Source organism: Oncorhynchus mykiss, chromosome 21 (assembly GCF_057628025.1).
Source record: "Oncorhynchus mykiss isolate SJ-2025 chromosome 21, ASM5762802v1, whole genome shotgun sequence".
Lineage (NCBI taxonomy): Eukaryota > Metazoa > Chordata > Actinopteri > Salmoniformes > Salmonidae > Oncorhynchus > Oncorhynchus mykiss.
In genome coordinates, this window is record NC_143042.1 from 13,711,582 (window position 1) to 13,732,500 (window position 20,919).

Genomic DNA, 20,919 nt, shown 5'->3' on the forward strand with positions numbered 1-20,919 from the left:
CACTAAGTTTCATTTAGTCAGAAATGGTTGTCACATGCTGGTCATCTGTTTTGTAGTTAATGGAGAGCAGAGTTCAACTTCATATTTGACTATATATGTACAGTTCATGTAATTGCAAGGGCCAACAGTCAGGTGTCGTACGGTGACGGACATGGATACAACAGCTCTGATCTACAAGGTCCTCTGTGCCCATAATGGGTCCTTTGAGCTGGGAGAATTGCGTGCCAACATTAGCACCATAGAAGATGACCTGGAAAGTGTGTTAGGGAATCAGGAGATGTTTACCTGTGCTGTCTCTAAGGGAAACAAACTGATAGTTGCCAAGACGAAGATGAGGTTATGCAGAGCTAAAGGATGTAGTGGCTGCAGCAATTTACACCTGTGTAAGTTCTACCTGTGTGGAACATGTCCATCCAATGAGAGGTAAACCTTTTTTACTTTTCTGTTTTGTTTTTACTCTTGCAGTCATTTTACTTTTACTACTGTGCATTCTACTATTTTATGTCTTCCATTTTCTAAATTCACATGGTCTTACAGAATGTGACAGAGGTAATGCACTACACTATGTCAATTGCTACAAGTTCATGGCAGTTTGTAGATTTGACATTTAAGCCATTTTTTTAAAATAAAATAAAAAAATGAAGAGCCAAATAAGAAATCGGCTCTCGCTCTTCTTGTAATTTCCAGACAAGGATGCCGTCTCTGCCATGAGCTGACGTCAGAGCACAACATCAGAGTCCTGAGAGAGCACCACCTGGAAGAACTGGACAGGAAGGAGCTGTTTACATTACTGCTGCAGAATGACAACGCCCTTTTACCCCCAGTATGTGCGTCATAGGCATTCAGAAAGTATTCAGACCCCTTGACTTGATCAAAATGTTGTTACGTCACAGCCTTATTCTAAAATGGATTCAATATTTTTTTCCCCTCATTAATCTGCACCCAATACCGCATAATGACAAAACGAAAACAAGCTTTTAGAAATTTGTGCAAATGTATTCTACATAAAAAACAAATACCTTTTTTTACATAGGAATTCAGACCCTTTGCTATGAGACTCGAAATTGAGCTCCGGTGCATCCTGTTTCCGTTTATCATCCTTGAGATGTTTCTACAACTCGACTGGAGTCCACCTGTGGTAAATTCAATTGATTGGACATGATTTGAAAAGGCACACACCTGTCTATATTTTTTGTCTTTCCTTTATTTAAATTGGCAAGTCAGTTAAGAACAATTTCTTATTTTCAATGAGGAACAGTGGGTTAACTGCCTGTTCAGGGGCAGAACAACAGATTTGTACCTTGTCAGCTCTGGGATTTGAACTTGCAACCCTTTCGGTTACTAGTCCAATGCTCTAAACACTAGGCTACGCTGCCACCCCTGTCACACAATTGACAGTGCATGTCAGAGCAAAAACCAAGCCATGAGGTGTAGGAAATTGTCCGTTGAGCTCCGAGACAGGATTGTGTCGAGGCACAAATCTGGGGAAGGGTACCAAAATATTTCTGCAGCATTGAAGGTCCCCAAGAACACAGTGGCCTCCATCCATCATTCTTAAATGGAGGAAATTTGACTTTTCCTAAAGCTGGCCGCCCAGCCAAACTGAGCAATTGGGGGAGAAGGGCCATGGTCAGGGAAGTGACCAAGAACCTGATGGTCACTCTGGCAGAGCTCTAGAGTTCCTCTGTGGAGATGGGAGAACCTTACGGAAGGACAACCATCTCTGCAGCACTCCACCAATCAGGCCTTTGTGGTAGGGTAGCCAGACGGAAGCCACTCCTCAGTAAAAGGCACATGACATCCCGCTTGGAATTTTCCAAAAGGCACCTAAAGACTCTCAGACCAAGAGAAACAAGATTATCTGGTCTGATGAAACCAAGATTGAGCTCTTTGGCCTGAATGCCAAGCGTCACGTCTGGAGGAAATCTGGCGCCATCCCTACAGTGAAGCATGGTGGTGGCAGCATCATGCTGTGGGGATGTTTTTCAGGGGCTGGGAGACTAGTCAGGATCAAGGGAAAGTTTAATGGAGCAAAGTACAGAGAGATCCTTGATGACAATCTGCTCCAGAGCACTCAGGACTTCAGACTGGACAAAGTTTCACCTTCCAACAGGACAACGACCCTAAGCACACAGCCAAGACAACGCAGGAGTGGCTTCGGGACAAGTCTCAATGTCCAATGATCGAACCCGATCTAAAATCTCTGGAGAGACCTGAAAATAGCTGCTCAGCGATGCTCCCGATCCAACCTGACCGAGCTTGAGAGGATCTGCAGAGAAGAGTGGGAGAGACTCCCCAAATACAGATGTGCCAAGCTTGTAGTGTCACACCCAAGAAGAATCGAGGCTGTAATCGCTGCCAAAGGTGCTTCAACAAAGTATTGAGTAAAGGGTCTGAATAATTATGTAAATGTTTTTGCTGTGTCATTATGGGGTATTGTGTGTAGATTGATGAGGGGGGAAAAATTATAATACATTCAATGCATAAGGCTGTAACAAACTTATTTTTTTTAAGTCAAGGAGTCTGAATACTTTCTGAATGCACTGTTTATGTCAGCCTCTGTACAATTTCAGTTGAATACACGCATAAAGTGTCACGTCGGTCATAATGATTGGACCAAAGCGCAGCGTGCGTAGAGTTCCACATATTTAATCCATCAAAACTCACCAAACAAACAGGCAACTATTCGTAGACAAGATCCCACAAAGCACAATGAGGAAATGGCTGCCTAAATATGTACCCCAATCAGAGACAACGATAAACAGCTGTCTCTGATTGGGAACCATACCAGGCCAACATAAACCATTAATCACCTAGATGACCCACCCTATTCACTATCACGTCCCAACCAACAGAGAACAAACAGCTCTCTATGGTCAGGGCGTGACATAAAGATGCAATGCCAGAAGTGAACACAAGCTGATTCTTACTTTTGATTCACAGGCATTGTATATTCAATGTTTATTTCCCCATGTCCAAAATGGCTACTGATAAATGCACAGACTTGAGGCTGTCATCCAAGTGTGTGTACTAAACTGAGCGTGCAGATATCTGTACAAATAATGAATTTGAATTGGGACTGATGCACTTAAACAGAGTTGGCACTTATCCAATGTCCTTATCAAGCCCTCATCAGGAGTGGTCTGTGTTTGTCTCCAGGTTTGCTTCACATACAACAAAGGTAGTGGAGAGTACGGATACTGTCCTGACAAGGAGAAATGCAGAAGACTCCACGTCTGTGAGCGCTACATTACAGGAACCTGTGCTGCAGAGGTGGACTGTGACAGGTCTCACGACTTCTACGAGCCCCACCCGCTCAACATCCTGCAGCAGAGGGGAGTACCTAATGAACTGGTGGCATCCATGTTGTCCACCTACCGCAACATCCAGGCAATCAGGGATACAATTGATGATAGTGACAACCCACGTTGGTAAGAGACCTTGTAGAGTAGCCTACACTATCCTCGTCTCTGGGCTCAATTGCTATTGGATATAAATTCAGAGAGAGAGCTAGCAGGTGGCTGAGATTATACTGTACTGACCTGTATTTTCTTATAATGCTGTCTAACTTTCCCTACTCCTCCTCAGCAAAAAAGACTCTGGTAACCGCCTGCAGAAATCCAAAGCTTTACCAAATCACTGGGATAAATCTTCAGTGCCTGAAACTGGATTCAAGGTTCATAATAATGTTCTAACTCATAAGATCTTCCATCTGGTCAGAAGGCAGTGAAATATAAAGCTATTACATTGGTAAAAGGAGGTGTTCTTTTCAAACGCATTCTCTGTAGAGGGTTGCTGTGCAGAGTTCCTCAGCTGAGCACAAGAATATTCTGGATCTTTTCCACCAAACTATGACTGGCTTCAGTGTGACGACTATTGAGAGGGTGCAGAATCGGATCCTGTGGGAGGTCTTTTCGTGGTAAGAATCACAACTCCTCATGCCAAAAGAAATGTAAATCTACCCAGGAAATATATTCGTATTGTCTGCGTTAATCAAAGAAGTGACAACATACCATATGGAAACAGATGTAGCATGTTAATGGTAACTGGTACTTTCTAGTTTTCTAGCAGCAAACGAGCAGACACATGCAAATGCTATGAGGTGACATGCCAATGAAGATACTGACAAATGCATCTGTTGTTCCTCTCCCAAGGCAAGGAGATGTGATGAGAAAGACAAACGCAGGGAAGGAGAATGAGAAGCAGCTCTTCCATGGAACAGACTCTAAACACGTGGATGCTATATGCCTGCAGAACATAGACTGGAGGATGGGTGGAACACAAGGAACGCCCTATGGACAAGGTGAGTTCTGCATTTCACGTGATATCTAATGGATGTTTAAGTTTATATAAGAATTTATGTTACGTGGAAATGGCATTGGACCACATCTTTGTGGAAATACAGTGAAAAAGTCGACAAAACAAATGTCTTTGTAATGTCACTGTGATTGTTCCAATTCTAACCCATCTCTTTCCAGGAAGCTACTTCTCCAAGGATGCCAAGTTCTCCCACAGCTACACCAGCCATTCAGAAGTCAGGTCCATGTTTGTTTGTCGTGTGCTGGTGGGAAACTACACACAAGGACACACCAGCTACCTCTGCCCCCCCTCAAAAGATGGAAGTCACACCATCTCCTATGACAGCTGTGTGGATGATATCTACAACCCCACTGTATTTGTGGTGGTCGGGAAGCATCAGGTTTACCCAGAGTACCTTATTCAGTACAGGGAAGGGTCCAGGCCTGGGACCTATGTTCCACCACCTAACTTTGTCCAGAACCAGAGCCACCACAACATGCACTGGACATCTATTCCAGTCATGCTACGCTCACCAGCCACCCCTGTGCTGCCCAACAATGCAAGGTTCAGATCTCCTTGCCCAACAGGACCTGCCTTTGCCCAGCCCACACTCAGTACCCAGCCACTATTTTCACACTACTCAAACCCACCCAGGCCTCCCTCCAATCCCTCTGTTTCAAACCCTTCAAGACAGAGAACCCCCAGACCTACCTTGACACATGCTTCTGCACAGTTTGGCTCCCTTAACTCCTTGACACATCCATCGTTTCAGCCAGGCCTGATGACTTACGTCCCTCATCCACCACCCTGGGTCGGCTCTATGACCTCCATTCCACGCGCACCTCCACCCAGGACAAGATCACAGTTTGCTAAAATGAAAGCAAAAAGTACATCAATGGCATCACTAGATAATCTATAATCCTTGGTAGTCTATTTTTATTTATTTAGAGGGAAATTACCTTATGTGTAAATAAATTGTATTTATGGATTAAATGTTGAAATGTGTCCTTTTTAGCTCAGTTGGTAGAGCATGGTGCTTGTAATGCCAATCTAGTGGGTTTGATTCTCAGGACCCCCCATACGTAAAGGGAATGCACACATGACTGTAAGTCACTTTGGAGAAAAGTGTTTGCTAAATGGCATTTATTATATCATGTGTAGTTCAGTGTTGACAAAATAATCCGAATTGGGCTGCCTGTGTAAACGCAGTCATAATAGTTTCTGAATGCACCACCGAATAAAATAAAATGTTCATGTTTTTTCTACTTTTTAAGGCGTTTGCTTCCTTCTAGGGGTGAAGTTGCTGAAATGCACCCTACTTATTCTGCATTACTCCTCACATCTAGTCAATTACTTTCTATTGGTCATTGAGTTGATTTAATTAAACACAGAAATCCAACTACTTTACAAAATGTGTCAGCAGACCACAGGAAACGTGCTCATCATATGCCTTGTTACTAGTTGAACATCACAGGAGGCTGCTGAGGCGAGAATGTTCATAATAATGACCGAAACGGAGCAAATGGAATGGCATCAAACCCCTGGAAACCATGTGTTTGATGTATTTATCATTCCACCAATTCCTCTCCAGTCATTACCACAAGCCCGTTCTCCCCAATTAAGGTGCCACCAGCCTCCTGTGTTGAACATCATTCTTGCTTGTTGCAAGGGTTTAACACACCAACTATGCATATTTGACAGGAAAATGGAATTATCATTCAGAAACACTACAAATTGTCAAAAGGTTGAACTTTAACCAGCAAATTGTTTAACTCCTGCACTCCAGATGATGTGATAGTAGCAGAAGATGTGTCAGAAGTAGTGCTCGATGTGGAGTGGTGAGACCCCGAGAGTGTGGAGGAGTCTGTGTAAGTGGGGGAGTATGATGAGTGAGAAAGTGTGTGATAAGGTGTGCTCAATGAGGATGAAGGGGATAGTGGGTGAGAGGTACTGCTGGCAGAGAGAATGCGAGTAGCTCTTGCTGAGAGGGTGTGTCAGTTGAACGGAAAGTGTGCGAGAAGGGGTGCTGGCAGGGGTAGTGAGTGTGCAAGTGTGGGCACTGCCAGGGCTAATGAGTGTATGAGAGGGGGCACTGTTTGAGAGAGAGAGAGAGAGAGAGTGTGTGTGTAAGAGGGGGCACTGGCTGAAGGAGTGAGTGTGTGAGAGGGAACACTGGGTGAGGGAGTGAGTGTGCGAGAGGGGGCACTGACTGAGGGCGTGAGTGTGCGAGAGGGGATGCTGGGTGGCCAAGTGAGTGTATAAAATGGGGTACTGGCTGTACGAGAGGGGGTACTGGCTGGGGGAGGGAGTGTAGGAGAGGGGGTACTGGCTGGGGTAGTGAATGTATAAGAGAGGCTGCTGGGTGGGGTAGTAAGTGTACGAGAGGGGGTGCTGGTTTGGATAATGAGTTTTTGAGGCAGAATAAGGGAGTGTAAGACCAATTCGCTTGGCCTAGGGTGGTATCCAACAACTGAGAACTTGGGGCTGGCTTCATGAGGACTACAGCTTGACTGAAACCCAATGGAGTTCAGGCAGGTTTTGGGAGACGTGAAGGGGGAAGAGAATCGGTTGGATTAGAGGAAGTGGTGACAGCTTGAGATGGACTCAAAGTGTAGGAGCAGCTGTTGCTTGAATCAGGTTGGATGTTGGTTATTGGACTTTGTAAATGGATTGGAGAGAGACAGTTTTGGGGGGAGCTGGAGCCGAAGAGGACGAGTGCATGACGCTATCATCATACTTGATGAGGAACTCGGGGGAACACCTGGTTCGTTTTAAACACCACATATATGGGTCCAGGACATTTCCACACAGCTGTCATAGAAAGTGGGGGTTCCCTCGCCTTTTGGGGGGGGGGGGAACTCCCTAACATTAACAGAGAAGATCATCAGTAAAACAAAATGACAGACTATAGTGAGATAATGACTGTTTCTAAAATCTGAGTACACTTCTGACAGATGGTTAACATGAGGTACCTTCGCCATACACAGTTCCGTTGGTTCCACACAGCCTCCAGTCGAAGTTCTCTCTGCAAATGGCCTCTACGTGTTTTGGGTCCGTTCCGTGGAAGAGATGTAGCTCCTTGCTGTTTTAACCTCCATTGTTTTTTACTTAATGAAATCTCTTATCCTAAAGAAAGAGGGATAAAAACAGCTGCTTCCCCATAATCTTGTTCAAGCCAGAGTTTACATAGTATTTTGGAAGTAACATGCTGGGATTGTGTGTGAGAGTTTACATAGTATTTTGGAAGTAACATGCTAGGATAGTGTGTGAGAGTTGATGTAAACATACCATTGAAAGACTTCCCAGAGGTCCCTGTTTTGGACCCTCTCGATGCTGGTGATCTGGAAGCCCAGTGTTGGTGTTGTTGAAAAGTCTCTGGACCTTCTGATAGTCCCTGTCAGAACTCAGAACTCAGAAGAGTGACTGTATTTTTTTATTTTTTTATTTTACCTTTATTTAACCAGGTAGGCAAGTTGAGAACAAGTTCTCATTTACAATTGCGACCTGGCCAAGATAAAGCAAAGCAGTTCGACAGATACAACGACACAGAGTTACACATGGAGTAAAACAAACATACAGTCAATAATACAGTATAAACAAGTCTATATACAATGTGAGCAAATGAGGTGAGAAGGGAGGTAAAGGCAAAAAAGGCATTGGTGGCAAGGTAAATACAATATAGCAAGTAAAACACTGGAATGGTAGTTTTGCAATGGAAGAATGTGCAAAGTAGAAATAAAAATAATGGAGCAAAATAAATAAATACAATTAAATACAGTTGGGAAAGAGGTAGTTGTTTGGGCTAAATTATAGGTGGGCTATGTACAGGTGCAGTAATCTGTGAGCTGCTCTGACAGTTGGTGCTTAAAGCTAGTGAGGGAGATAAGTGTTTCCAGTTTCAGAGATTTTTGTAGCTCGTTCCAGTCATTGGCAGCAGAGAACTGGAAAGAGAGGCGGCCAAAGAATAATTGGTTTTGGGGGTGACTAGAGAGATATACCTGCTGGAGCGTGTGCTACAGGTGGGAGATGCTATGGTGACCAGCGAGCTGAGATAAGGGGGGACTTTACCTAGCAGGGTCTTGTAGATGACATGGAGCCAGTGGGTTTGGCGACGAGTATGAAGCGAGGGCCAGCCAACGAGAGCGTACAGGTCGCAATGGTGGGTAGTATATGGGGCTTTGGTGACAAAACGGATTGCACTGTGATAGACTGCATCCAATTTGTTGAGTAGGGTATTGGAGGCTATTTTGTAAATGACATCGCCAAAGTCGAGGATTGGTAGGATGGTCAGTTTTACAAGGGTATGTTTGGCAGCATGAGTGAAGGATGCTTTGTTGTGAAATAGGAAGCCAATTCTAGATTTAACTTTGGATTGGAGATGTTTGATATGGGTCTGGAAGGAGAGTTTACAGTCTAACCAGACACTTAAGTATTTGTAGTTGTCCACATATTCTAAGTCAGAGCCGTCCAGAGTAGTGATGTTGGACAGGCGGGTAGGTGCAGGTAGCGATCGGTTGAAGAGCATGCATTTAGTTTGACTTGTATTTAAGAGCAATTGGAGGCCACGGAAGGAGAGTTGTATGGCATTGAAGCTTGCCTGGAGGGTTGTTAACACAGTGTCCAAAGAAGGGCCGGAAGTATACAGAATGGTGTCGTCTGCGTAGAGGTGGATCAGAGACTCACCAGCAGCAAGAGCGACCTCATTGATGTATACAGAGAAGAGAGTCGGTCCAAGAATTGAACCCTGTGGCACCCCCATAGAGACTGCCAGAGGTCCGGACAACAGACCCTCCGATTTGACACACTGAACTCTATCAGAGAAGTAGTTGGTGAACCAGGCGAGGCAATCATTTGAGAAACCAAGGCTGTTGAGTCTGCCGATGAGGATGTGGTGATTGACAGAGTCGAAAGCCTTGGCCAGATCAATGAATACGGCTGCACAGTAATGTTTCTTATCGATGGCGGTTAAGATATCGTTTAGGACCTTGAGCGTGGCTGAGGTGCACCCATGACCAGCTCTGAAACCAGATTGCATAGCAGAGAAGGTATGGTGAGATTCGAAATGGTCGGTAAACTGTTTGTTGACTTGGCTTTCGAAGACCTTAGAAAGGCATGGTAGGATAGATATAGGTCTGTAGCAGTTTGGGTCAAGAGTGTGTCCCCCTTTGAAGAGGGGGATGACCGCAGCTGCTTTCCAATCTTTGGGAATCTCAGACGACACGAAAGAGAGGTTGAACAGGCTAGTAATAGGGGTGGCAACAATTTCGGCAGATAATTTTAGAAAGAAAGGGTCCAGATTGTCTAGCCCGGCTGATTTGTAGGGGTCCAGATTTTGCAGCTCTTTCAGAACATCAGCTGAATGGATTTGGGAGAAGGAGAAATGGGGAAGGCTTGGGCGAGTTGCTGTTGGGGGTGCAGTGCTGTTGACAGGGGTAGGAGTAGCCAGGTGGAACGCATGGCCAGCAGTAGAAAAATGCTTATTGAAATTTTCAATTATGGTGGATTTATCAGTGGTGACAGTGTTTCCTATCTTCAGTGCAGTGGGCAGCTGGGAGGAGGTGTTCTTATTCTCCATGGACTTTACAGTGTCCCAGAACTTTTTTGAGTTAGTGTTGCAAGAAGCAAATTTCTGCTTGAAAAAGCTAGCGAGTGACTGTATGCAGGAGGGGGAAAACAAAATGGTTGTCACTGCTGAAACAAAAAGCTGAACACTAACCTTCCTGTAAGCCTAAGCAGAATAACCACATGTAAACAAGTGACCTTGTTTCCAGTATCAGGCATGGCAGACCACAGGGGGAAGTGTGGATGGAAGGTGATCTTCACTGAATCCGTGGCTCATGACTTCAAAATGTACACACTTGGATCCCTCACTGTGAAGCCATAAGAAAACGTAAATGGTAAAGCAATCAATCCCCATGACCAATTCCCATTACAAGAATGTACTTAATTCACACTGCAAATTATTTGTATCTAGTTTAATATGACATAACATACTGCACCTTTGTATCTTAGAAGGGTCACAGAAGTCTCTCTAGATTGCTTCGTTTTTCTGGCAGGGCAAACGAAGTCTGACCATTCTTCACTTCCCAATTGTAGGGCCTTTTATAGTGGATGCTCCAGCATTAATCTGAACAGACGTTAGGTTTATATAACAGACATTACATTTATGTAACAGTCTGTCATGAGAGACTTGTGTTAGCCAGAAGGACAAAATCATATCCTGCCATGGCCTCCATTCACAGAATTGATGCTAGGCTTCTAGTGTTGCTTTCAAAGGTTTATCAAATGAAGCACATTAGTGCATTATTGTGGATGTACAGTATATGGTTGATGTTGTCCTATGAGGAGGATATGGTATTGTGTATCTACTGACAACCTTTAGATCTAGATAAACTCATATCCAGCCAGCTATCTTGGATTATTTTGGAGTAAGAAAAGGGGCAAAAAGTTCCCCTGATCTCAGGTGTTCAGCCAAAGCAAATGTGGGAAAATTAAACCTCTCAGCAACGCTCTCCCTCTTAAACTTGACCTCCTTGTTTGCAGTGCCCCTTGACAAAGAACAGCCAGATCTCATTCCTCACTGTCAACTAACAACTGATGTGTCATAAAAGAAATGCACCATCCTCCCCAATGTTAATATTTTCAATCGACCCTCCCCTTGTACTGCAAAAAAAAATGAACAACCTCTCCCCTTATAAACTCAGCAAAAAAAGAAACGTCCCTTTTTCAGGACCCTGTCTTTCAAAGATAATTTGTAGAAATCCAAATAACTTCACAGATCTTCATGGCAAAGGGTTTAAACACTGTTTCCCATTCTTGTTCAATGAACCATAAACAATTAATGAACCTGCACCTGTGGAACGGTCGTTAAGACACTAACAGCTTACAGACGGGAGGCAATTAAGGTCACAGTTATGAAAACTGAGGACACTAAAGAGGCCTTTCTACTGACTATGGAAAACACCAGAAGAAAGATGTCCAGGGTCCCTGCTCATCTGCGTGAATGTGCCTTAGGCATGCTGCAAGGAGGCATGAGGACTGCAGATGTGGCCAGGGCAAAAAATGGCATTGTCTGTACTGTGGGACGCCTAAGACAGCACCACAGGAGACTGGATGGCAGCTGATCCTCCTTACAGTGGCACAACACCTGCAGAGGATCGGTACATCCGAACATCACACCTGGATGGCAACAACAACTGCCCGAGTTACACCAGGAACGCACAATCCCTCCATTAGTGCTCAGACTGTCCGCAATAAGCTGAGAGAAGCTGGACTTAGGGCTTGTAGGCCTGTTGTAAGACAGGTCCTCACCAGACATCACCGGCAACAACGTCGCCTATGGGTACAAACCCACCGTCGCTGGACCAGATAGGACTGGCAAAAAGTGTTCTTCGCTAATGAGTCGCGGTTTTGTCTCACCAGGGGTGATGGTCGGTTTCCCGTTTATCATCGAAGGAATGAACGTTACACCGAGGCCTGTACTCTGGAGCGGGATTGATTTGGAGGTGGAGGGTCCGTCATGGTCTGGGGCGGTGTGTCACAGCATCATCGGACTGAGCTTGTTGTCATTGCAGGTAATCTCAACGCTGTGCGTTACACAGAAAACATCCTCCTCCCTCATGTGGTACCCTTCCTGCAGGCTCATCCTGACATGATCCTCCAGCATGACAATGCCACCAGCCATACTGCTCGTTCTGTGCTTGATTTCCTGCAAGACAGGAATGTCAGTGTTCATACAAATATTTACACGTTAAGTTTGCTGAAAATAAACGCAGTTGACAGTGAGAGGACGGTTCTTTTTTTGCTGAGATACATATATATATATATATATATATATATATATATATATATACACACACAGTTGAAGTCGGAAGTTTACATACACTTAGGTTGGAGTCATTAACTTGTTTTTCAACCACTCCACAAATTTCTTGTTAACAAACTATAGTTTTGGCAAGTCGATTAGGACATCTACTTTGTGCATGACACAAGTCATTTTTCCAACAATTGTTTACAGACAGATAATTTCACTTATAATTCACTGTATCACAATTCCAGTGGGTCAGAAGTGTAAATACACTAAGTTGACTGCCTTTAAACAGCTAGGAAAATTCCAGAAAATGGTGTCATGGTTTTAGAAGCTTCTGATAGGCTAATTGACATAATTTGAGTCAATTGGAGGTATACAAGTGGACGTATTTCAAGGCCTACCTTCAATATCAGTGCCTCTTTGCTTGACATCATGTGAAGATCAAAAGAAATCAGCAAAAAAATTGTGAACCGCCACAATTCTGGTTCATCCTTGGGAGCAATTTCCAAACGCCTGAAAGTACCACGTTTATCTGTACAAACAATAGTACGCAAGTATAAACACCATGGGACCACGCAGCGGTCATACCGCTCAGGAAGGAGACACGTTCTGTCTCCTAGAGATGAACGTACTTTCGTGTGAAAAGTGCAAATCAATCCCAGAACAAGAGCAACGGACCTTGTGAAGATGCTGGAGGAAACAGGTACAAAAGTATCTATATCCACAGTTAAACGAGTCCTATATCGACATAACCTGAAAGGCCGCTCAGCAATGAAGAAGCCACTACTCCAAAACTGCCATAAAAAAGCCAGACTACGGTTTGCAACTGCACATGGGGACAAAGATGATACTTTTTGGAAAAATGTCCTCTGGTCTGATGAAACAGAAATAGAACTGTTCGGCCATAATGACCATTGTTATGTTTGGAGGAAATAGAGGGAGGTTTGCAAGCCGAAGAATACCATCCCAACCGTGAAGCACGGGGGTGGCAGCATTATGTTCTAGGGGTGCTTTGCTGCGGGAGGGACTGGTGTACTTTCACAAAATGGATGGCATCATGTGGAATGAAAAATATGTGGATATATTGAAGCAACATCTCAAGACATTGTCAGGATTTGGTAAGGATTGTTCCGGTTTTGGCCACTAGATGCCCCTATTGTGCTTTTTTGACCCTTTTGTTTTCAGATTATTATTTGCAGATGTGCCTCGTTTCCCTTGAATGTATTTAAACCCTTAGTTTTCCTCAGTTGTTTGCTCTGTGTTTGAATGTAAGCACCCAGCGATGCTGTGAACATTTGTTACTCCAGTTGGACTCATGGTACTGTTTTTGTCCTCGTTTATTTTTTTTTAAATTATCTTGAGGCTTTTCCCCTGCTGTACCTACCACCTTGTGGATTTACCTTTTCACTTGGAGGATTACCTTTTTCTCTTGGAATTACTTTTGACGTTGTGGATTTATATTTTTGCCTGAAGTACTTTCCTTTTTATTTTATTAAAACACTGTCTCAGGTACTGCTGTGTCTTCCTCATCTTCTGGGTTCTGACGACTATTAGTGGCTCAGTTTGCTAAGTGACTGTTTCTCACACTGGAGACCTGAGTTCGTAACCGGGTCCTGACACATCAGTCAGGAAGTTAAAGCTTGGTCGCAAATGGGTCTTCCAAATGGACAATGAAATGGACAAGCACACTTCCAAAGTTGTGGCAAAATGGCTGAAGGACAACAAAGTCAAGGTATTGGAGTAGCCATCACAAAGCCCTCCCTAAATCCTAGAGAACATTTGCGGGCAGAACTGAAAAAGCATGTGCGAGCAAGGAGGGCTACAAACCTGACTCAGTTACACCAGCTCTGTCAGGAGGAATGGGCCATTATTCACCCAACTTATTGTGGGAAGCTTGTGGAAGGCTACTCGAAACGTTTGACCCAAGTTAAACAATGTAAAGGCAATGCTATCAAATACTAATTGAGTGTAAACTTCTGACCCACTGAGAATGTGATGAAATAGCTTAAATAAGTCACTATTATTCTGACACTTCACATTCTTAAAATAAAGTGGTGATCCTAACTGACCTAAAACAGGGATTTTTTACTAGGATTAAATGTCAGGAATTGTGTAAAACTGAGTTTAAATGTATTTGGCTAGGGTGTATTTAAACTTCAACTGTATATACACACAAACACACCATTTTTTTCTAAGTGTGTAATTTATTACTCCTGTCGACAGCACTGTATGATCAGAGAAAAATACTTCCCTGCCCCTGTCAACAGCACCCCCAACCTAAAACATCTCCCCCCCCGTCAACAGCACCCCCAACCTAAAACATCTCCCCCCCGTCAACAGCACCCCCAACCTAAAACATCTTCCCCGCCCCTGTCAACAGCACCCCCAACCTAAAACATCTCCCCGTCAACAGCACCCCCAACCTAAAACATGTTCCCCGCCCTGTCAACAGCACCCCCAACCTAAAACATCTCCCCCGCCCTGTCAACAGCACCCCCAACCTAAAACATCTCCCCCCCCCCCCCCCCCGTCAACAGCACCCCCAACCTAAAACATCTCCCCGCGGCCATGAACCTACGCAGAACATATTGACAAACAGATTGAAAGGTTAATAACATCACCTTCTGTGCACAGCCCTCACTCCTTGCATCATCATCTCTGGTAGATAAAGTATAATTGATGACCGGATCAAGAGATCAGTTCAGGGTAAAAATACTCTGTTGAATCTTCATAGGATAAGATGAGAAGAGCTCTATGATAAAAGACTCAAAGTTTCTAGAAAAGGAAGATTTATTTTTGTTCTCGTTTTAAAAACGGTGTTTTGGAAAACCACAACCGGATTAAAACCAACAATGTGCAATGCTACTCCGAGGGGATTAGACACTGGAATTATTGTCCCTGGGCTGTGATTCTGGGATATGGCTCTCTCCAGACACAGAGACAGGGAATAGATAGATTTGGGATTTGGGATAGAGCCGGAACTCTGTGTAAATATCAATGGTTCAGGACATGACATACTATATTACTCAAGGTGCCAACCAGCCACATAGAACCAACCCACATTTGGCTTTTTAAAGAGGCAGAGACCAAAGCACAGAAAATATCAGGTTTAACACAGAAGCTGCATTGAAAAGGCATCAGGCCTGGCCCCCATCATCATCATCACAGTGATAAGTAGCTAACAGAGTGGGTGGGGCCAGAGCTGCATCGTTCACTATCCACCTACCCCTCCCATCTCTGTCCAAATCAGACGATAGCATCAAAGGCATTTAGAATGTTCATTTTGTTGTTCTCATTGTAAAAAGGCAAAAAAATATTGAAACATTTCAGAGAAAACAAATAAAATGTGTTCAAATCTGTCTGAACCATTTGGTAGAAGTCAAATCCTTTGTTCAGCCGACTCGGAACAGAGCTTAATTCCTATTTCACAACAATGACATTATCATCAATATTAAAGGACGAATCAGAAATGAGGTTTGTGTGTCAGGCCAGAGGTTACCTCCCCCCAGATCCATCAAAGACTGGCAGAGGATATCACTCACACAGTTAGCATGTTAGCAGCTAAAGGGTCAGTCTATGCATTTCCTTTGGGAGAGAGATCACATAACTCTTGGGGTGAATTCACCCCTTATAGACTAGACCCGTGGCAGTTCCACTGCATCTGTTAATAGACTATATAGAGTACATAAGACACCATTTATCCACAAACCCACATACCAGTACACAGAAACAAGAGGCAGTCCTGCAGTTCATAACCATTCCTTTGTAAAAAAATGAACCACCTTTCACAGACACTCAGACAAATATTACACTTTAAAAAAAAGAAACATTGTCCTTTGTCTTTTTTTTTTTTTTTTCAATTATAAAACATTTCATCACTTGACAGTACAGGTACACACAGACAAAGCACTCTCACATGGAGAACACCCCCACCCCCTGTACATACACTGACACACAAGTCTCATTCCTGTCAGTGTGAGTGTGGGTGAATGTGTATCATAGTGGCTTGGGGGGATGGGAGTGAGACTGTGTGTGGATCAGAGCCAGAGGTCTTTAATACTGTCAGTGTGTAAGTGTAATTAAGGTGATGTAAGTACGAACCAATCGAGGGACCCCTTGTTTCCCCTATAAAGGTTATACGTAAGCTTACCACCTTTAAAGTGCAGTTCAATGTCCTATTGAGATTGACAACCACACAAAGATCAGTGTCCGCAATAATACTGTATGTGACTGGTCCTGCTTCCTCTGTAGCCACCATCTGATTGGTCAGTCTTGCTTTCCTGTAATTTGTACTGTAGTGGCACACTGGCACCGTTCGGAAACAATTTCCCTCAAGGAGTTCTGCCCAAACTCCAAAAGACAGAGAGGGGTAGAGACAGGGTGGTGGGGTGTAAGGCTACATTGTAAACACCGCCCCATTTAATCTATCACTATGACAACGTCACAGAGTTCCAAAGTCGCAAGCTCGGTGTGGGTGGTGCCAAACCCACAGTGTGAGGGGTACAAACTCAGACTGGGTGGACACTAGCTTAACATGGGAGGAGTCTAGCTCAGTGTGGGAGGAGCATGCGTTCCAGGGCACACTGTAGGTGCTCCCAGTTCTTCCAAATGACCACCAGTAGGGACAAACCCACGCAGGTGAGCGCCAGGTGCACGCGGCTCCGCAGGAGGGGCGCGGTGAACTTGGCCGCCGTGGAAACACACACCAGGATCACCGTGACGATGGCCAGCATGATGTTGATGCATTTCCCCAGCAGCACCTTGGCATCTGTGTTCTCCACCTGTACCGTCTGCTGCTGCTGCTGCTGGAGCTCCAGCTTAGAGACACGCGTCTGACACGACTCCAGAGCCTCCTGGAAACACAGAAAAACACACGCGTTCAGTTAACATTTGACACACAGGCTTAGATAAAGTTACTGACCATATACAGCTTAGATAGATTTGCAGAGGGCATGTTTGTATGTATGTGTGTGTATGTGTGTGTGTGTGTGCGTGTATATACCTGGATGTCCCTAGCTCTCTCGTAGGCCTGGTAAGCCACCTTCTCCTCGATGCTGGCCAGCTCCTGCTTCAGGTTACTGGTCTCATGCTGGTGCAACTCTGTCAGGTCATTTAACTGGTCCTCTAACCGCTCAAACCTATTAGGGAGAGGAGAAAGGGAGGGGGGATAGAGAGAGAGAGAGAGAGAGAAGGGGGGAGAGAATGAGGAGTCTTATTATTGAATGCACAGCTTTAAATCCAAAGCAAACCTGTGTGTCCATCTCTTCCTTCACCAATGTGTGTGTGTGTTCTCTGTTTGTGGTGTGTGAAGCATTATCTACATAAGCATGTTGATACATCAGCCCCAAGTTGACAGTATCAACAGCCAACAATATTAAAAACAAGATTATGGTTCAAGGTGGGAAATAGTGAAGCAGGCCTAGATAAGCATAAAGTGAAACCGCTAGAACGATGGTGGAGAATGTTGTTGGTGCGTCTGCATGGAGGACGTTGTTGGTGCGTCTGCATGGAGGACGTTGTTGGTGCGTCTGCATGGAGGACGTTGTTGGTGCGTCTGCATGGAGGACGTTGTTGGTGCGTCTGCATGGAGGACGTTGTTGGTGCGTCTGCATGGAGGACGTTGTTGGTGCGTCTGCATGGAGGACGTTGTTGGTGCGTCTGCATGGAGGACGTTGTTGGTGCGTCTGCATGGAGGATGTTGTTGGTGCGTCTGCATGGAGGATGTTGTTGGTGCGTCTGCATGGAGGATGTTGTTGGTGCCTCTGCATGGAGGATGTTGTTGGTGCGTCTGCATGGAGGATGTTGTTGGTGCCTCTGCATGGAGGATGTTGTTGGTGCGTCTGCATGGAGGATGTTGTTGGTGCGTCTGCATGGAGGATGTTGTTGGTGCGTCTGCATGGAGGATGTTGTTGGTGCGTCTGCATGGAGGACGTTGTTGGTGCGTCTGCATGGAGGACGTTGTTGGTGCGTCTGCATGGAGGATGTTGTTGGTGCGTCTGCATGGAGGATGTTGTTGGTGCCTCTGCATGGAGGATGTTGTTGGTGCCTCTGCATGGAGGATGTTGTTGGTGCGTCTGCATGGAGGATGTTGTTGGTGCCTCTGCATGGAGGATGTTGTTGGTGCGTCTGCATGGAGGATGTTGTTGGTGCCTCTGCATGGAGGATGTTGTTGGTGCGTCTGCATGGAGGATGTTGTTGGTGCGTCTGCATGGAGGATGTTGTTGGTGCGTCTGCATGGAGGACGTTGTTGGTGCGTCTGCATGGAGGACGTTGTTGGTGCGTCTGCATGGAGGACGTTGTTGGTGCGTCTGCATGGAGGATGTTGTTGGTGCCTCTGCATGGAGGATGTTGTTGGTGCCTCTGCATGGAGGATGTTGTTGGTGCCTCTGCATGGAGGATGTTGTTGGTGCCTCTGCATGGAGGATGTTGTTGGTGCCTCTGCATGGAGGATGTTATGGTGCGTCTGCATGGAGGATGTTGTTGGTGCGTCTGCATGGAGGACGTTGTTGGTGCCTCTGCATGGAGGATGTTGTTGGTGCCTCTGCATGGAGGACGTTGTTGGTGCCTCTGCATGGAGGATGTTGTTGGTGCCTCTGCATGGAGGATGTTATGGTGCGTCTGCATGGAGGATGTTGTTGGTGCGTCTGCATGGAGGATGTTGTTGGTGCGTCTGCATGGAGGATGTTATTGGTGCCTCTGCATGGAGGATGTTGTTGGTGCGTCTGCATGGAGGATGTTGTTGGTGCGTCTGCATGGAGGACGTTGTTGGTGCCTCTGCATGGAGGATGTTGTTGGTGCGTCTGCATGGAGGACGTTGTTGGTGCCTCTGCATGGAGGATGTTGTTGGTGCGTCTGCATGGAGGATGTTGTTGGTGCGCCTGCATGGAGGATGTTGTTGGTGCGTCTGCATGGAGGATGTTGTTGGTGCGTCTGCATGGAGAATGTTGTTGGTGCGTCTGCATGGAGGATGTTGTTGGTGCGTCTGTACGGAGGATGTTATGGTGCGTCTGCATGGAGGATGTTGTTGGTGCCTCTGCATGGAGGATGTTATTGGTGCGTCTGCATGGAGGATGTTATTGGTGCCTCTGCATGGAGGATGTTGTTGGTGCGTCTGCATGGAGGATGTTGTTGGTGCGTCTGCATGGATGATGTTGTTGGTGCCTCTGCATGGAGGATGTTGTTGGTGCCTCTGCATGGAGGATGTTGTTGGTGCGTCTGCATGGAGGACGTTGTTGGTGCTTCTGCATGGAGGATGTTATTGGTGCGTCTGCATGGAGGATGTTATTGGTGCCTCTGCATGGAGGATGTTGTTGGTGCGTCTGCATGGAGGATGTTGTTGGTGCGTCTGCATGGAGGATGTTGTTGGTGCCTCTGCATGGAGGATGTTGTTGGTGCCTCTGCATGGAGGATGTTGTTGGTGCGTCTGCATGGAGGACGTTGTTGGTGCTTCTGCATGGAGGATGTTATTGGTGCGTCTGCATGGAGGATGTTATTGGTGCCTCTGCATGGAGGATGTTGTTGGTGCGTCTGCATGGAGGATGTTGTTGGTGCGTCTGCATGGAGGATGTTGTTGGTGCGTCTGCATGGAGGACGTTGTTGGTGCGTCTGCATGGAGGACGTTGTTGGTGCGTCTGCATGGAGGACGTTGTTGGTGCGTCTGCATGGAGGACGTTGTTGGTGCGTCTGCATGGAGGACGTTGTTGGTGCGTCTGCATGGAGGACGTTGTTGGTGCGTCTGCATGGAGGACGTTGTTGGCGCCTCTGCATGGAGGATGTTATTGGTGCGTCTGCATGGAGGATGTTATTGGTGCGTCTGCATGGAGGATGTTATTGGTGCGTCTGCATGGAGGATGTTGTTGGTGCGTCTGCATGGAGGATGTTATTGGTGCCTCTGCATGGAGGATGTTGTTGGTGCGTCTGCATGGATGACGTTGTTGGTGCGTCTGCATGGAGGACGTTGTTGGTGCGTCTGCATGGAGGACGTTGTTGGTGCGTCTGCATGGAGGACGTTGTTGGTGCGTCTGCATGGAGGACGTTATTGGTGCGTCTGCATGGAGGATGTTGTTGGTGCTTCTGCATGGAGGATATTGTTGGTGCGTCTGCATGGAGGATGTTGTTGGTGCGTCTGCATGGAGGATGTTGTTGGTGCGTCTGCATGGAGGATGTTGTTGGTGCGTCTGCATGGAGGATGTTGTTGGTGCGTCTGCATGGAGGATGTTGTTGGTGCGTCTGCATGGAGGATGTTGTTGGTGCGTCTGCATGGAGGATGTTGTTGGTGCGTCTGCATGGAGGATGTTGTTGGTGCGTCTGCATGGAGGATGTTGTTGGTGCGTCTGCATGGAGGATGTTGTTGGTGCGTCTGCATGGAGGATGTTGTTGGTGCTTCTGCATGGAAGATGTTATTGGTGCGTCTGCATGGGGGATGTTATGGTGCGTCTGTATGGAGGATGTTATGGTGCGTCTGCATGGAGGATGTTGTTGGTGCGTCTGCATGGAGGATGTTGTTGGTGCCTCTGCATGGAGGATGTTGTTGGTGCGTCTGCATGGAGGATGTTGTTGGTGCGTCTGCATGGAGGATGTTGTTGGTGCGTCTGCATGGAGGAAGACTCATGGGGAGAAGTATCTGAAATATTAGGTTCTTTTATACCCATAAATGAGGGTGTGTTTGTGCTTGCTTGCTGTGTTGATTTGTGTGTGTAGGTCTGTGTGTGTGTGTGTGTGTGTGTGTGTGTGTGTGTTCGTCATTGTGTCTGCACCAACCTGTATCTCTCCTCCTGCAGCGTCTGTGTGATGAAGCTGTAGTCACTCTT

General features: G+C 45.8%; 2 protein-coding genes across 4 annotated transcripts in view; one reads left to right on the forward strand and one right to left on the reverse strand.

The window, feature by feature from the left end:
- The first annotated feature begins 53 nt into the window (after positions 1-53).
- On the forward strand, positions 54-5,564 carry LOC110501029 (protein mono-ADP-ribosyltransferase PARP12-like). The gene is made up of 7 exons (XM_036957320.2): positions 54-423; positions 688-823; positions 3,160-3,431; positions 3,589-3,676; positions 3,789-3,919; positions 4,155-4,303; positions 4,479-5,564. The coding sequence occupies exons 1-7, from the start codon at positions 152-154 to the stop codon at positions 5,216-5,218; spliced, it is 1,788 nt and encodes a 595-aa protein (XP_036813215.2). The 5' UTR covers positions 54-151; the 3' UTR covers positions 5,219-5,564.
- Positions 5,565-14,881: 9,317 nt separating this feature from the next.
- The window catches only part of LOC110500035 (transmembrane and coiled-coil domain protein 3), a 40,921-nt gene continuing 34,883 nt past the window's right edge, over positions 14,882-20,919 (reverse strand). For all 3 annotated transcript variants that reach the window (XM_090213892.1, XM_090213891.1, XM_021577147.3), the window contains 3 exons: positions 20,870-20,919; positions 17,112-17,247; positions 14,882-16,962 (listed from right to left, as the gene is read on the reverse strand). The exon at positions 20,870-20,919 is cut by the window's right edge and continues 627 nt beyond it. In XM_090213892.1, the coding sequence (XP_090070018.1) occupies positions 16,660-16,962; positions 17,112-17,247; positions 20,870-20,919 (489 nt within the window). In that variant the 3' untranslated portion in view covers positions 14,882-16,659. The remainder of the gene's footprint in view (positions 16,963-17,111; positions 17,248-20,869) is intronic.

What these genes read in the sequence shown, in the direction of transcription:
- LOC110501029 (XM_036957320.2), top strand. Translation starts at nt 152, where the DNA reads ATGGATACAACAGCTCTGATCTACAAGGTCCTCTGTGCCCATAATGGG. An exon ending in ACATGTCCATCCAATGAGAG is followed by an intron (nt 424 to 687) that starts GTAAACCTTTTT and finishes TGTAATTTCCAG; the next exon opens with ACAAGGATGCCGTCTCTGCC. An exon ending in ACAACGCCCTTTTACCCCCA is followed by an intron (nt 824 to 3,159) that starts GTATGTGCGTCA and finishes GTTTGTCTCCAG; the next exon opens with GTTTGCTTCACATACAACAA.